Below are 16,139 nucleotides of genomic sequence, written 5' to 3' on the forward strand. Positions count from 1 at the left end.
CCTACCTCAACACCGTTGTTCTCGCCGACATGTGATAGGATAGCGACAGAATAGGAGGTTTCAGGAATGGCCTTCAGATCACAGGCCAAAGTGTATATAAACAGACAGAGTCTCTCTGAATAGCCAGGGGGCCGAGAACACAATCAAGCAGATAGATCCACTCTCATTCTGTGTACAACAGTATGTCTTTTAAAAGGATCCACCCGGCATCATCTTAAGCGCCCGAGCACCTCGAAGCAGAGCCGCCCTCGCGGTTCGAACAAGGAATCGATTTAAATTCACCCCACAAATATTTGCGGCTTACTGTAAACTTTCATCCTGCTATCATGATAAACTCAAGGCTCAAGCACAGAATCTCTTCGGTTATCCAAAACCACTTCAAGCAATGACAGAGCGCTTCCGGCTAGCTTACGTATTTGTCTCAGTCTCAGTTCGAATCCGTCTCGGCAAATAACCGCCTCCATTCACCCTCATCCCTTTCCAGCGCATTATGCATAACCATCATTTGCATGTCCCGAATCCGCATTCGTCGCTCATTACCGATCTTGAGCGTGCCGTATGGGAGTGTGACATAGTCCATAATCAGGATCCTCGAACCAGGTTTCATGGCCACGAGAAGAGCCTGCAGAATCTTCTTCGTGTATTTATCCGCCCAGTCGTGAAAGATCGTTCGGAGGAAATAACTGTCGGCGGCTACACGCTGGGGGTCCCAGAATCTGTCTTCATGGAAGTTGATTCGACTCTTCATATGGGCAGGAACGATCGATGTCGAAGGAGCTGCCGCTGGGCGATCGTTCTTTGGAGATCCTGGACGATACATGTGAGCGTTAGATTTGGCTCAAGAATGGCAATGCTGCCATGGCCAAGGCTACCGCCGACATCGAAGACTCTTGCATGAGACAGGCCACTCCATTCAAACGCTGACTTGACGTGTTCGTGCGACAGTGGTGGCGATTTTGTGAACTGATTCTTGACGGCGTGGGAGTCTGCGCTAGACTCCGGGTGCTGTTCGTGGTACTCAAACATGGATAGATCGGTATTTTTGAAAATATTGAATGCCGTCTCGTTGGGTTCCGGTGAGTCATGGCCCCATTTCTCAATGGCATCATTGAAACGGCTTGCAAACGGCCATCCGCGATCGCTGGAATGCTTGCTCAGTATCGCAATTCCGTTCCCGAGCAGAAGCATTGATGTCTGCGTGTGAGCCACATCGCCATCGATTTCGACAAAAATGCCCTTCGTCATGGCATATCGCAGGACACGTTTCAGTTGAGATTCGTCAACTCCGAATTTGTCGGCCAACGCTCCGTAGGATATTGTCCTGTCGGTTGGGGCCCCTCGGCTACGGAGAAGCCGTTTATGTATCGTAATACTCCAAGGTCCATGATCTAGAACATTTTAACTTTGGTCTTTCGAACATGTGAGAACTTACGCTTACAGAGATCCCTTGTGCCAGAATGAACTCGGGCGGAGTTACTATCAGGAAAGGATTCTGCACCAATTTAAACAAGGATACATAGAGCATGCTGAGCCATGCCCCAACCGCTGTCTCAAAGCCTGTCCGTGCGGTTTGACTACCCGATGGACGATATCGTCATGGAATCCTGACAATTTGCTAGATCACTCAGCACGCACGAAAGATGTTGCGCCCGATGGCAGGAACTTAAGTTTCATGATCCATATTTAATCCAGGAATCTTTCTATTGTTAATTGGAAAAATTCCATCCGGATGATATCTTTATTACCGACCGTGGGGCAATCATTAATTGAGCGGCATTAATGTGAAGCTGACAATGGTCAGGCTTTCGCGTGCTCATGATCTGTTCTTGAGAGAAATGTGTTATCTTTGACAAAATAGAAGATATAGGATATAAATAGAGGTCTCAATGAAGCGGTGCTTAATCTGAACTCTGCAAAATCTCCTTGCATCCGCCATCCCTTTCCCGGAAGGCGTGGTGCAGCCGACGGGCAAAACCGAGCATATGGACCCTGAGATGGAGACTTCCCGAAGTGTTCATGATGCCGAAGATGGTCAGGAAATAAGGAATGGTATGGATATTGACGATATAGCCTGCTGTTAAGTGTGTGAATCGATTTTCATGCCGAAAACTCTCGCCTCGAACTTCCAAACCCTAAAGTCAAGCGGCCGGGGTTCATGTTGCCTAGAAGGTGAAGCTTCCCTACGTCTGAAGACGGGCTTACACGGTCCGATGAGCTCCGTGGGAGTCCCTGAAGCCTTCTTTTCCCGGAACGGAGATGCCACAGAAGTCACATCAGCAGGAAGAATCAAGCCGCAGCAGCAGCATCTACAAAACACCGACCTCGCTGAAAGATGATGAGGGCGTTTCGGGAAAGGGAAGTCCTGGTGGCAGATGGAGATGTCGATGGAGGAGTGATGACACACCCATAACCTCAAACAGTCCCGTGGTTTTCAAAACAAGAATACCTTTGTGAGAAACTAGACTCTGTGTGAATATCGAGGAGAACGTTTCTATTGACAGGGGCAATAGTATCGAGATTAGGAAAGCATGTCTTAGAAGCCCACAGCCAGGGAAGGTCTTCAAGTCCAAATGTTTAGATCATAACACAGGAAACTGCTGTCATGATCTCCGGACAACGGACATGACGTGGTAGGCGAAATCCTGACAGACGAAGATGCTATAGCATGCGGTCCGTTCTTAGTTTGACACGTGCGCCATCACCGCAAAAGCGGCATTAACTGCAAGCACCTAAGCGGCATCACCATTTCTCTTTCCCCACATAGACCTTCCAATGTTTGTGATCGAATCCCTCACGAACGTCACCTACACCGTTAATTGAGGTCTCGAAGACCTTCGCGTCGACATAGTGTTCGAATGCAAAGCCCATTCTCCCATGCTTTGTGAATGCGCCGAGTAGACCTTTGGGCATCGGTATGAATACCCAGTTAGGATGTGTCTGAATGGGATATCCGTTAGATTTCGGAGGTGATCTTGGCAGCAGAAGGAGGAGGAAAGCGTGTAGCGCGCTTTTCGGAAAAGTGCCGTTGTGTGGGATTTGACAACAGGGAGTGACAGGAACTCACAACAGGATAAAGTATTCTTGCGTATGGACACTCCTTCCTAAACTCTCTAGCGGCTCCTCCGCTATTAAACTGCAAGACTGGCTCAAGAGGGTGGATGGACAGAAACGCGGTCTCCGGCCACGGGAACTTATCTGGTGGCATTCTTTCCTGGTCGCTTTGAGCGAATGTTTCGAATAGGATGAAAAGCCTGATGTGCTTACGGTGACTTCGTCTTCTCCCGCGGTATAGGTGTAATAACGGTGGCGGTCAACAAAGACTTTGGCAGGCTCTTCTCAACCTACTTCAGCTTCAAGTCCAAATAGATTATGGACATGGGGCCACGCTTCCTCACCTTCGCTATCTGCTGGTGGTAGTTCAATAATGGTGGTCATTACTGGGTTGAGCTTTGTGAAGGTGTTCCGCCTTCGAACCTTAACAGTGCATCTCCACTGTCAATATATCATTGCATCTTGAATCCTGATATGGAGCGATCATCCGTTTTAGCTTGGCCAAGAAGCTCATCAGCCGATCATTGTTCTGTACTCATCAAGGTCAGGCGAGACGCACGTTAATTAATCCATCGGAGAAAGTTCTGGCAGTCAGCGGCCCGACCCATCAGGAGACAGCCTCAGCTTGTAGTCTTCTCGAGAATACAGTTGCCTTGCAATGGTGAGGAGAAACGAAAAACCAAAATTCTTCGAATTTGTCACGCAATAGTCGGGCATTGCATTTACTAGCCACTTTTGGGTGACTCTGGGGCTTTAGCGCAACCGAATGTGGAATCGGATCGCATGATCCGGAATTTCAAAACATATCATCCTCTCATGACATTCCAGGTCACACGGGGAGAAGCCAAAGGATGTGCAAATCTCAAATCCATATTATCGAAAAGGGACGTCGGTCATAATAATGGAACGTAGAAAATTGCCAGGGATTTTAGCAGTGGATGTCGGATTTACTCTACGAGAAACTGCGTTTTGTAGGGCTCATGGTTAACCGTATGGGAGTTGAGAGGATAAGTGTTGAATACAGAATGAGAGTGGATTCATCTGCTTGATTGTGTTGTCTCCTCTGGCTTTTCAGGGAGGCTCTGCCTGTCTATATACTATTTGCACTGTGGTAAGAAGCGATCCTCTGAATAGATCTGGACCTGGCCAGATCTTTCCAGACCTCATTGTCGATCAACGGTGGCACCGAGTCTATTATAGAGAGGCCTCGGTTGAAGCATTGGTGGATCGATTGGTTTGCCACAGTGGCGCTCTGCTGTCAACAATAAGGCTGAGGTAATGAGAGTAAGTCCGCAACTAGGCTGCAATGCTTTTTAGATGTCCATATTAATTGCTGACCTAACAAGTATAAATATGCAAACCGTCGTCTCAGCCAAACTCACTCCTATAGCAAGCAATTCTGTTCCCAGTTTCTCGATTTGTTCTCAGAAAAATAAAAGACCCTCAGCTGGGCTGGATAGTACGGCTTGCTGAAAGACCCAGTATACTTGGCAGCCGTCCAGCTGAGTCTTTCCCACCAATGGACAGGATGGCCAAGTCGAGACACGAATATCGGCGATCGTGGTTCAACAAATGAGCTGTCTCACTCATTTTTGTGATCTCCTGTGTTTCTATAATCAGTTCTTGCCAACCAAAATTCGAATGCTATAATTAGGAGTGTGAAAGCTGGTTTGAATAAAACCTACGGTCAGACGTTGGCTCACAAGTGGTAAGCTAGCAACTTGCCAGTCATTGCATCTATCAGTCTGTAAGATGGCTACGGCAATCTCGACTTGTGATCGCGAGTCTAGACCCGGCTGAACAATTTTGACGACAGCTGAATAGCTAGTACGGAGCACGCAAACCAGCAAAGTCTAAGAATGACCAGCACGCCGGTTCTCCGTTGCGAGAGACGGATTATTGTAATATATCTCGATCTATCTCCTCCCATTACTTCCTTTACTTCCTTTTGCCATTTTTTTCAAGGCGTTGTCTCACCGCCCCGGAAGCATTCTCGATAATTTGAACATCATGACATCGCGTTTAGTCCCCGACTACGAGGTCAAGGTCCTTCTGAAGTGCGAAGAAGTACTTGGATCGAGCAACAAGCTCAACGACGCAGTCCAGTCAGAGTTTGACATCGTGCCGGGCACAAAAAAAATGAATATTCAATTCGTGGACACTGAGAAAAAAGCCATATATAGCAGCGGCTGGAACCTGCGTATCCGGAAGACAGAAGGTAAAAACAACTTCGAGTTGACGTACAAGAAGCGTTATCCAGTTCAGGAGGGAGACTCTAGTACCGCTGAAGGCAACATTAATACAGCACTCGAGACGGTACTGCAAGAAGGTTTCAACTCGGCAACTACCTATAAAGCGCAGGTTGAGGTCGGGTACCAGGAGCAAACTCTCTCCATCAGCTACGATGCGAAACTTCCTGACGAGGGATTCGAAGGAATGGACCTGCCCGGTCCGGAAGACTCGCGCAAGTTTTTCACCGAGAATGCACCTAAAGAATTTAAGAATTGGTCCTCCGACAACTGGGGTACGCAGCATCTCGCTAACTCCATAATTTACGGGCCAGTGCATGCCAAGCGGTTCGAAGGTACTTGGGACGGGTTCAAGCTCTTCATTGAAGTGTGGCCAGTTCGAAAGCGCAGGACGGATGCGAGCCTTGAGCCCATCGTCGAGGCGTCATTTAAGACATCTGACTTGAAGAAGGCGCTGGAGGGACGCGCTCGACTCATCAAATCTTTACAAAAAAGAGCGTGGCTCCTAGAGAAGGATTCTCTGAAGACAAAGCTTATCATGGAACGGTACGGAACGTCGAACGAGTAAAGATCAATATTATTTGGCTTGCGGCGGTACTTCGCTCGACTTCTATCATGGTTTACGAGGGCGGGTAAGGGCCAAGGATCGAGCTCTATTGGCTCGAGTACCCATAATATCACTGGGCCGTGGCTGGAGCCGGAAGGGTGATTTACATTTGCAATGTATCTTAATGCGACCAGAAATAACTATCTGGATTGGCAAATGCTCCAAATGTGTCAAAGTGCGCGTCGCGCAAGGCCGACTGCCAATATTATAGGTTTGGGGTGGCATACACCAGTCGTTTATAATCGTGTCCGGATAGAGGGGTCCTTTCCAAGAACACATGCTCAGATCTGAAAGATTAATTGGTGTTGAACGTCGATGCCAAATATGCCAAGGATCCCACTAAAGGGCGGAAGGCTTGGCAATATCAATTCACGCTGCGCTCGAGGCGCGTTCCGTAGCATCGAGCCCATTCAAGCGATATATTATGGCCGTAGGCGGGCCAGCCAAGATATATGGTGGTGTGATTGATCACACTTTGGCATCTTCTCAGGTCTGGCCTGGTTGCGATTGGCAGACTGGATAGCACACGCTGCTTCTTGTGCAGAAGGAGGGGGTTCGTACCCATCTCGCCATGGCATCAAAGGGCCTTATATTCCAGGCTACTCTAGTACTCCGCCGGCCGATGCTACGCTGATATCTCAGGAGCAAAAGAAAGTTGAAGGCAGCGGACGTCGAACAAATTTAAAAGCCAGGCCTGCCCCTCGCTCCTGAGTTGTCTCAGATTATATCTTCAGACCTGAAATTTTCACGATATCATCTGAGATACCAGTGCTACCGCGATGGCTCTCCATCAATTTGACTACATTTTTGCTATTGGAACCATCTTTGCATTCCTTGACGCATGGAATATCGGCGCAAACGATGTCGCCAACTCCTTTGCGACGTCAGTTTCGTCCCGATCCTTGACCCATCTACAAGCGATGATGATTGCCTCGGTCATGGAATTTGCTGGCAGGTATGCATAGAGCTAGTTCAAGGTGTGGAAGGCGTTGATGCTCATATTTCGCAGTATGGGAGTGGGTGCTCGTGTCGCTGACACGATTCGAACCAAGATTATTGATGTGGACCGCTTCGAGGAGAACCCAGCTCTGTTAATGTTGGGCATGGCTTGTGCTGTCGTGGCGTCGTCGACCTACCTCACTGTTGCGACCAAGCTCGGTATGCCAGTATCCACAACGCATTCCATCATGGGAGGCGTGATCGGCATGGGAATTGCATTAGTTGGCGCCGACGGTGTCATATGGTGGGGAGGGGACGTCAACTCGGGTGTGGTCCAAGTCTTTCTTGCCTGGGTTTTAGCTCCTCTCATCGCAGGAAGCTTTGGATCTATTATCTTCCTTATCACTAAGTTTGGGGTCATGCAAGGCCGAAATCCACTTATGAGAGCCTTGGCCAGTATCCCAATCTATTTTGGTATCACCTCAGCCCTTCTCACCAGTAAGTGTTCTGAAGCTGAGTAAAATTGATGAGACTGACAATAGAAGTGCTTATTGTCTGGAAAGGAGGATCTTCCAGAATATCCATCAGTGACTCCGAAACTGTTGGCATCATCATCGGCGTCGGGGCGGCGGTTGCCGCGATCATGGCCACCTTCTTCCTCCCGTGGCTGTATCGGAAACTCTGGAAGAACGACTGGGAACTCAAATATTACCACATCATTGAGGGCCCGCTTCTGCTGTGGCGAGCCGAGCCGCCGCCTGCACCTGAGGGCTATTCTGCTGTGAGAGACTATTACGAGGGTCATAAGACTATGGAAGAACTCGAAGCGCATCGGGCTGACGGTAGCCTCCAAGACAAATCTGAAGATCCAGAACACAACGGCGAGCTCGACAAAGGAAATGGAATTACTACTTCCGGCGAAAAAGGTTCAAGCTCGCGCGATATAACACCTCAGTCTTCATCGGAGACACAACATATCAAAATTGTTGGACCTCGACCGGAAGGAAAGAATACCCACCCCAGGGTTCTCTTCTGGCACTTTAAGCGTTACTTCTTCCGAGGTATTGAGAAGGACGTGGTTGCCCTTCAGAGCAAGCGTAACATCTTGTCTGGGGATCTTGATTTGATGCACGCCCGTGCTACCCACTACGACAACAAGGCCGAGTACTTGTACTCGTTCCTGCAAGTGATGACTGCGGCTACAGCATCGTTCACTCATGGTGCAAATGATGTTTCCAAGTATGTCGCAACTGGTGTTTGGGCTCTCTTAACCGCTGACTGACCTGAATCCAGCGCCATTGGCCCGTACGCATCCATATACTACATCTGGTCTACTGCTCAGCTTAAGTCTAAGAGCCCCGTACCCTATTGGATTCTGTAAGTTTTTTGCAAGCAGGGTCAATTCTCACCCAGAAGACTAATTCAGGCCAGGGCTTTCGGTGGCGCTGCCATTGTCATTGGTCTCTGGACGTACGGCTACAACATCATGCGCAATCTTGGAAACCGTATTACTCTTCACTCGCCATCCCGAGGTTTCTCGATGGAATTGGGCTCTGCCATCACTGTCATTATGGCTACGAAGTTGAGTAAGTCTTTACCTCTGCTAAAATACTCCGCTCCGTCTATTTCTTCCTAGATTCGGGATCTCTTCTCGAGTCACTTCGTCTATAGAATAAGGGCTCAAAGTACATGCACTGACAAATCACGACAGAGCTCCCAATATCCACCACACAATGCATCTCTGGAGCCACTGTTGGCGTTGGTCTGTGCAGCGGAACATGGAGGACCATTAACTGGCGTATGGTTGCCTGGATCTACTTCGGATGGATCATTACTCTCCCTGTCACTGGCATAATCAGTGGTTGCATTGCGGGAATTATTATCAATGCTCCTAGATGGGGCCTGTCGCTGTAGTTGATTTGTCACAGCAGTTTAAATTCCCTACCAAATAATGCAAGGTCGACTTTCCGTGAATTGATATCCAAGCCATTTGCGACTATGCCAACTCGCACAAGCACAAAGATTGGTAGGAATCAACGCAACATAGCAATTATTCGGGACTGAGAGCAGCCATCGACTCAGACTTTTGCTCGCGATCCTTTCTCCATTAAATCTGCACCATAAATCACCTACCAATAGATAATTCGACCGACTGCACCCAACACCAACGTTTTGGTAATTCTCCCAGCTATCGTCGCCCATGTACCTAGACGAGACCAACGCTTCTTACGATGTGTAAAATCCCACTTCTTAACCCGGAAGGCATAGTAGAATGCCATTGTCAGAATGACGTTGAAGCAGACGTAGGCCCAGATGATTCCAAAATTGCGCCACCTCGTGCCCCACGAGATTGATGAGAGAGCAAGAAACTGATCTGAGGTCGTCAACGGGCAGTATTGACAGTCGACTGTGGCGGATGGATTGTACACTTCACCGGAGGCAGTCGCCATATATACCTTGAGGTACTGACCACAGGTTTGACCACTAGGAGGATTGAAGACGTTCATTTCGGCCGATGAGCATTGGACGTGCTTGCCGTGCAGTCCGGTAGCCGCAAATCCGCCGATGATGTATGTCAAAGGGCTGACACGATACATGAAGATCCAGAACCCTGGCAATGCTTGTGGTGGCTGGAAAACACTTGAAGAGTGAGGGATGGCCTTTGTGTTTTGGGAGATTGCTTACCCATTGAAGATCATTGTCATAGAGAACAACAGTGTTGCTAGGGCAGCAGCAGTTTGAGTATCTGGGAGGGCCGCGATTATCATATGCGCGAAGGTACTAGCAAAGACAAAGGTCTCAACGCAGTAGAGGAGCATTAGACCCTGACGCTGGGATGACTGTACACTGCAAGATATCAGTAGCAACAACTGTTGATATGTTCGATATCTTACCCGAAGACTGGATAGTAGTAACAAGCAAACACTAAGATACCGAGGAGCACTTGATATACTGTTTCGACAGCAATATTGGCCATAACGAAAGCAACCCACGAGTAGATCTTGGAAGGTCGTTCCCGAACCTGTATCTCGTAAACACAGGTTTTATCATTTTCACATGACGCTTTACCTCATACAGGGATCGTTGCATCACGAAGCGAGGCATAATCTTGAATATCGTCAATACTCCCAAAGTAAGCAACAAAGTCGTAGAGTTCACCTGCTGGACCAGTGGATTGAGGATCGATGCTAGCATGAAAACGCTGAATATCGTATTCTGCATCCCTTGCAGGGATGAGTTAGATTGGAAGAACGAGAATCCGATGAAGCTGTCTTTACGTCAGTCTATTAATTGTCCAGGAATGATTCAACTTACAGAGCAGACACCAATCCAAGCGAAGTCTTTCCCCAGATATAAGAAGGTGTCCGCCAATACTGTTGAAAGACTCGGATAGTAGTGAGCTTGATCTGCGTCAGCAGAGGCATGGCAAATTCGTCTTGCTCCTCATTTCCTGCGGTAGCACTACTGCCGACTAGGTGAATTCGATCCAATTCTTCGACCACCGCCCGATACTCCTGACTGGACTTCCAGAGCTCGGGCCAATCCTGATAAGGTTTCCCGCTTGCAGCGGAAACGGTTTCAAGAATGTACTCTGCCGGATTCTCCGTCTGCAAACAAGGCCTAGCTCCTCGACTCTCGAAATACCTGAGAAGTATCTCTGAATTAGGTCCGATGTCGCCGAAGTAAACTGTCTTTCCCCCTTTTGCCAAGAAAAGTAGTTTGTCGAACTTTTCGAACAAAATTGAGCTCGGCTGATGTATAGTGCAGAGTATTGCTTGGCCATAATTTGCAAGCTTCCGGAGTAAGCAAACAATAGCCCAAGAACTTTGCGAGTCGAGCCCGCTGGTTGGCTCATCTAGGAAGAGCAGAAGTGCTGGCTTCGCCGCTAACTCAACTCCTATTGTTAGTAGTTTCCTCTGTTCGACATTCAGTCCTTCCCCTGGCGCCCCAATAACTGCATCAGCGAACTCTTCCATATCAAGCATCTATTTCCTATTAGCCCCTTACTAACTATATAAAGATAGGTAGTACGAACTTTAATGACGTCTTCCACATGACTGTATTTGTCGTGAAGAGATACAGATCGAGTCTGCCGCAGCGCAGCACTAAATCGCAGTGCTTCTCGAACAGTCGAAGTTGCGAGATGTACGTCTTGCTGCTGAACATATCCTAAAGACTCAGTTATTAATACTTTCAGGGCTGTTCGGATGCACGACCTACCAGACTTGCGCTGAAAGCTTCGATCAATTGGCGCACCGTTCACCAACATATCTCCAGTAATGATCCCGGTAGACGTCCTTTGCGCCAGGACGTCGAGAAGAGTCGTCTTCCCTGCACCAGACACGCCCATTAGTGCGGTCAATGTACCTGGTTTAACCCAGCCGCAAACATTGTCTAGGAGTCTTCTCGGCTCGTCTTTAATGCTGACATCGTAACAAATACTGCCCCAACTAAAAACATCTCTCTGCTGTGGTACGGCTGGGTTTCCTTGCTGATAGTTGCCCTTTAATGAGGGTTGTTCTTCGGAAGTATCTTGCTCGAGTGAGCTTGAGACTGATGCTTTTCGGTTACCACTAATGAAATGTAGCACTTCAGCTGTGCCCGAAGTGGCTGAATTAAGCTCAGTTGCAACGAGATATGTGATGAGGAAAAACACATAGAACGAAATTCCAATTCCAAAATTTCGCCAGAGGTGCGAATAATTGTACTGAAAACTTGCTTGGACGTATGCGTCGCCAGATACCGTTGCTTGGCCAGCAATGGAGCCCGGCACGGAGCACACGAATGTCGTGCCACTCTGATTTGGATAAGCTGGGACCAAGCTTGTGCAGAGTCAGCAGACATCTTCCAAAAACTCAAACGTTCACATACTTTGCGCATGGAAATTCCCTCCCATGAAATTCGTTGACCATCAGAGCTTCGAAGGCATAAGATAACGGGTTGATCCACGTCAGCCATTTGAACCATGGACGCATGTACGGCCTCGGGATAGTATAGCCTGTGTAAATGACTATGATAAGGACTAAAATCCCCGCTAGAGCTAACGCCTGGGAGGCTTTTCTCGTCGCCGCTGCTAGTGTTCGAAACATTGCCGACATAGTAAATCGAACTAACGTTGTGAATAAAAAGAAGATGAAGAATTGCGAAGCTGTCGAAGAGAGCCCAGCGAGGAAGTAGAGAATGATGTTGAATAAAATGGCAATAACAATCTTAACCGGCGCATCGCATATTACACCCGCAAGTGCTTCAGAAGCAGGACGGCAGAAGCTAGATCTGTGTCAGCGACTCTTACATAGCGAGGGAACGGATGCCAACGGCATATCTTTTACTTACGCGTAGGAGACATGTTTCTCTACGATAGGTCTCTGTTGATACAAGGCGTTAATTTCGGTTACTGCGATGAGCGCGCTTAGTAAAGTGGCAAAAAATAAGGTCGAACCTCTCGCAAAGAAGCTGGCCGTCGTATTCGGTGTACCGTAGAAGACGGATCCAACAACCAATGCCATGATAACTTGTCCGATTACCACAGTCAAGGTCGACGGTTTGTCGTTCCAGAGTCTCTGATATGCGCGTTTCGTACAGACCTGAACTTGCATGGCAAAGTTCACCATATACGGGGATTGCGCCCGGATCCATTTTGACTGTGCTGCTTTGTGTGATACTTGAAGCTCTTCAGCGAAGACTTGATTCGATGGATCGCGGCGATAAGCATCAAGTTCATCCTGAAGCCTCTTAAATTCGGGAGACTGTCGCCAATAGTTCTCGAATTCTTGGGCAGTTCGTGGTGCGCTCAGCTCGTACCCGGCACGCGGCTTCCTCTCTCTATGGTTCGTGATAGCGGTTAGGAAGTCGCCGGTTGTCTGCCGCTGAGGACAGTACCAGCCCATTTCCTCAAAGTAGGCTTTGGCGTTCGTTGTGCTTCCGAAGTAGATTTCCCGGCCTTCGTATAGGACTATGACCTTGTCGAAAATATCATATATAGCTTGGGAGGCTTGATAGATAGCTACCACATGGCTTGTACCGAGAAGATCGGAACTAACTTTTAGTGTTCGAACGAATTCGAGTGCAGTAGCAGAATCAAGACCACGAGTGCTATTATCCCAACATCCAATAGGAGACCATGCTAGCATCGTTTCAGCGATACTGACGCGCTTTAAGGGTATCAGCACCTCAATATTTATATATGAGAGATAGGGCTCACTTTTCTCTCTCCGCCAGAAACGCCCCTTATATAATCATTTCCGACTTTTGTGTTGCGCGTATGGGTCAGTCCGCAGATCGCCATCACGATTGATGTGAGTCGTCTGATATTCTCTTTTCGTGACGCTGCGATGATTCGATTAGAAGGCGTACGAACCGTGGCAGCAAACTCTAGAGTCTGCTTGACTGTAAGGTGCGGGAAGTGATGGTCGACTTCTGCGTTGTACACCATTTCACCTTTGAATTGGCTCACCATCCTTCCTTGAGGAAGGCCTAATACCACGTTAGCCTAGTTTTGAGAGTCTGGCTGAAAAATACCGTTATAACGAAGATAAGAGTATGGGCCGACTTTCAATCCCCCCATTTCTCCAGCAATTGTCTTGAGTAGTGTGGAACAGCCGCTACCAGGACGTCCAAGGACCAGTAGCATCTCCCCGTGTTTGATAAGGCCGTCGAAAGAAGACAGAATCTTACGTTCTAAATGTCTTCCGATGTTGAAATAATGCCGCAGATTTTTGATAAAACCTAGTACAGAAGCGACAGTGGCTTGAGTAGGCCTCCCCACAGAAGTTGAACCGAAGACATCGAGATCAAGGAACGCAACAGAGGCGCGTCGATACTTGAACTTCGACTTATCTGCCTTTGACAATGTCTCTGAGGCCCACTTATGAAAGTCGAAATTAGCATCAGTTGCATCGAGACGCGAGAAATCGATTTCAGCCTGGCTAAGTGTGCTTAGTCTTGATATCATATCCGGCTCGATAGACAACGGAAGATTCTCTCCTGAATAGGAGCATAAACCCTGATGGGCTATGATGTCGTCAGGCTGTTCCTGGTTTATTGTTTCGGATGCTTGGACCGTCCTGGGTTGCCTCATTGCATTTTCGAAGAATTGGTTATCTCTTGCAGAGCTATTTCGAGCTTCGGCATCCATAGCGATCGTGACTTTAGGGCTTATAGCAGCTCAACCTTTTACTCGATTTCTCTAGGGAAGGTTTGCGTGTAAGAGCTGTAGGATGCCTTCCTTTAAAGATCTGCCGTCGTTATAAAGAGGGTAAACTCAGTTAATTTCTAAGTAAATGGAGATTTCCAACGGACAGAACTTTGTGCTTAGTTATGTTAGCTATTTATGAAACCGAGCCGAGTTTTACCAAAGCGAAGATGAGGGTAGCCCTATACTGTCACAATACGAAGATTATTACTTTCCGGACACGCTCTTGGCGAATCTTAAAGTGCTTTGAAAGCATTTGTTCTCGCGTGCACTAGGAAACTTTATCTACGGTAAAGGTCATTCCTTCCTGCAATGAGCAGCAATATCCCCGTGGTCACCGGAGTTATACTCGGTAGGTGTGGCCAATCCAATTAAACCTATAAACGACTATGGCCCACAATAGATACGAGGTAACAGGTGATTAGTTTTAATATCTTAGAACCTGAGCGGAAGCTAAGCCGAAGGGAGAAGAGTAAGCGTAGTTATGCCGACGTTACCGGAAGACCGGGGGGATTACCAATAATGTCGCGACATTCTAGCATTATTAACTTACTTTAGTAGCGCTATATTCTTCGTACTAAGATCGAGTTCCTTTCTAGGTATTGAGTATAGATAACTTAGAATTAAGATAACTAATCTACCCCATAGTAAGGTGAGATATAGTATTCGCTTACTTCTACTATAGTTTAATATCTCCGAATTATCGGATCTCTTTAAGACTATTCTAACTCCTTCTATTAAATAATCTATCTTTATTAAGAAAAATTTAAGGCTATTAATTAGTATTCGCCTAGTGAGGAGTAATAACGTCGAGGTACCATTAGACTGAGACATTAATGTATTCTCTAATAGCGGAGCTTAGGTTATTTATCGACCGCCGGGAGTGCGAAGACTCCGAATAAGGTTAGCTGAGGCCTAGTTAACTTAAGTTTCGCCTGCCCGGAATGAAGCGGCCGGAATCTCGTATCTGAAAGTTCACGTATTCTTTAGTGTAGTGTATATGTGCTAGATATAGCCTTAGAGGTGGCCGGGCGCGTGCTACTGCGGCACGACTCGGGATATTCGTTGGGCATGTGAAAGGCTCTACAAAGTGTGACTAACTAATAGAATATTAGAGCTGCTGCCATGTCACCTAACTAGATTAGGCTCCTTAGTAATAGATTCTTAATAGTATTCTAATAAGGTAAGGTGGCTGTGCTGTGATGAGCTGTGCTGAGCTGATAGGAGCGGTGGCAGAGAGGAAAAGTTATTTAGTCACATGTCAAACCTAAATGGGCTGGCAGAGAGGGGGTGCGGAACAGTTTACAGTGCTGGCAGTGTGCCATTCATTTTTTATAGATTGAGCAGAGTATTATGAATTCCATAGCTTTTGACGCCGTCTACCTAATTCCTAAGAGTGTTTTATTAGTCCTGTTCTGTTCCTCGATGTTGCCGCTGTGCTAGGTGTTCGTAGCTCTAGCCGCTGCCTCTCTAGATAGTTTTAGTAATGTTTTATTAGTATTAACTAGAAACGCGTTCTTAATTCTCGATCTACTAAATAGATCTCTGTGCGTTGTTACACGTACACGCCGAATCCTAAAGTGCTCTATTATAGTTAGCGACCGCGGGAAGATAATCTATTCATCGAAGATTTAAGCTCTTTACGACTATATCTTAATAAGATACTATATTAAGAATTACTAGAGTTAATACTAAAGAATAAAGAATATAACTAAATAGAAATTCGAGATTAACGATTAAAATTCGCGTAAGTATCGATTTAATTCTAAAAGATAGTAAGACTACTTATAGAGATAAAGTTCGCTAATTATTTAGAAAATCTTTTCTACGAAAGAGTTTAAAGTCGAAATATTAAGAAGAATTTAAGATAAATAGCTCCTTAAAGAAGTAAATTAATTAGTTATTGTTCGAAGGACTTAGAGAACTATCTAATGTATAGATAGTAAGGCTCATATAGATCGTAAACCTTATAGATAGGTAAGTGACTATTAAAGAACTTGAAGATAACTATTTACCTAGGGAGGGTAAAGGTCTTTATATAGACAATAAGTGTTCACAGTTAAGACCCTTAAAATGTTGATTTCAAATCAACATTAGTAAG

At 46.8% G+C, this 16,139-nt stretch overlaps 4 protein-coding genes across 4 annotated transcripts; 2 read left to right on the top strand and 2 right to left on the bottom strand.

The window, feature by feature from the left end:
* Positions 1-427: 427 nt before the first annotated feature.
* A1O5_02932 (uncharacterized protein) lies at positions 428-1,245 on the bottom strand (the record flags this gene model as incomplete). Its single annotated transcript, XM_007743545.1, has 2 exons — positions 428-807; positions 873-1,245. 2 exons carry the CDS (start codon positions 1,243-1,245, stop codon positions 428-430), a joined length of 753 nt encoding a protein of 250 aa, XP_007741735.1.
* Positions 1,246-5,061: 3,816 nt separating this feature from the next.
* Positions 5,062-5,868, top strand: A1O5_02933 (uncharacterized protein; the record flags this gene model as incomplete). The annotated part of the gene is made up of 1 exon (XM_007743546.1): positions 5,062-5,868. The coding sequence occupies one exon, from the start codon at positions 5,062-5,064 to the stop codon at positions 5,866-5,868; it is 807 nt and encodes a 268-aa protein (XP_007741736.1).
* An 818-nt stretch (positions 5,869-6,686) lies between these two features.
* On the top strand, positions 6,687-8,760 carry A1O5_02934 (phosphate-repressible phosphate permease; the record flags this gene model as incomplete). Its single annotated transcript, XM_007743547.1, has 6 exons — positions 6,687-6,862; positions 6,917-7,344; positions 7,392-8,085; positions 8,140-8,223; positions 8,278-8,432; positions 8,558-8,760. The coding sequence occupies 6 exons, from the start codon at positions 6,687-6,689 to the stop codon at positions 8,758-8,760; spliced, it is 1,740 nt and encodes a 579-aa protein (XP_007741737.1).
* A 215-nt stretch (positions 8,761-8,975) lies between these two features.
* On the bottom strand, positions 8,976-13,981 carry A1O5_02935 (ATPase; the record flags this gene model as incomplete). Its single annotated transcript, XM_007743548.1, has 12 exons — positions 8,976-9,486; positions 9,532-9,693; positions 9,741-9,868; positions 9,916-9,954; positions 10,006-10,114; positions 10,162-10,832; positions 10,883-11,016; positions 11,068-11,669; positions 11,719-12,114; positions 12,181-12,998; positions 13,049-13,320; positions 13,366-13,981. 12 exons carry the CDS (start codon positions 13,979-13,981, stop codon positions 8,976-8,978), a joined length of 4,458 nt encoding a protein of 1,485 aa, XP_007741738.1.
* Positions 13,982-16,139: the final 2,158 nt, after the last annotated feature.

Source organism: Cladophialophora psammophila (genome assembly GCF_000585535.1).
Source record: "Cladophialophora psammophila CBS 110553 chromosome Unknown aczJe-supercont1.3, whole genome shotgun sequence".
Classification (NCBI taxonomy): domain Eukaryota; kingdom Fungi; phylum Ascomycota; class Eurotiomycetes; order Chaetothyriales; family Herpotrichiellaceae; genus Cladophialophora; species Cladophialophora psammophila.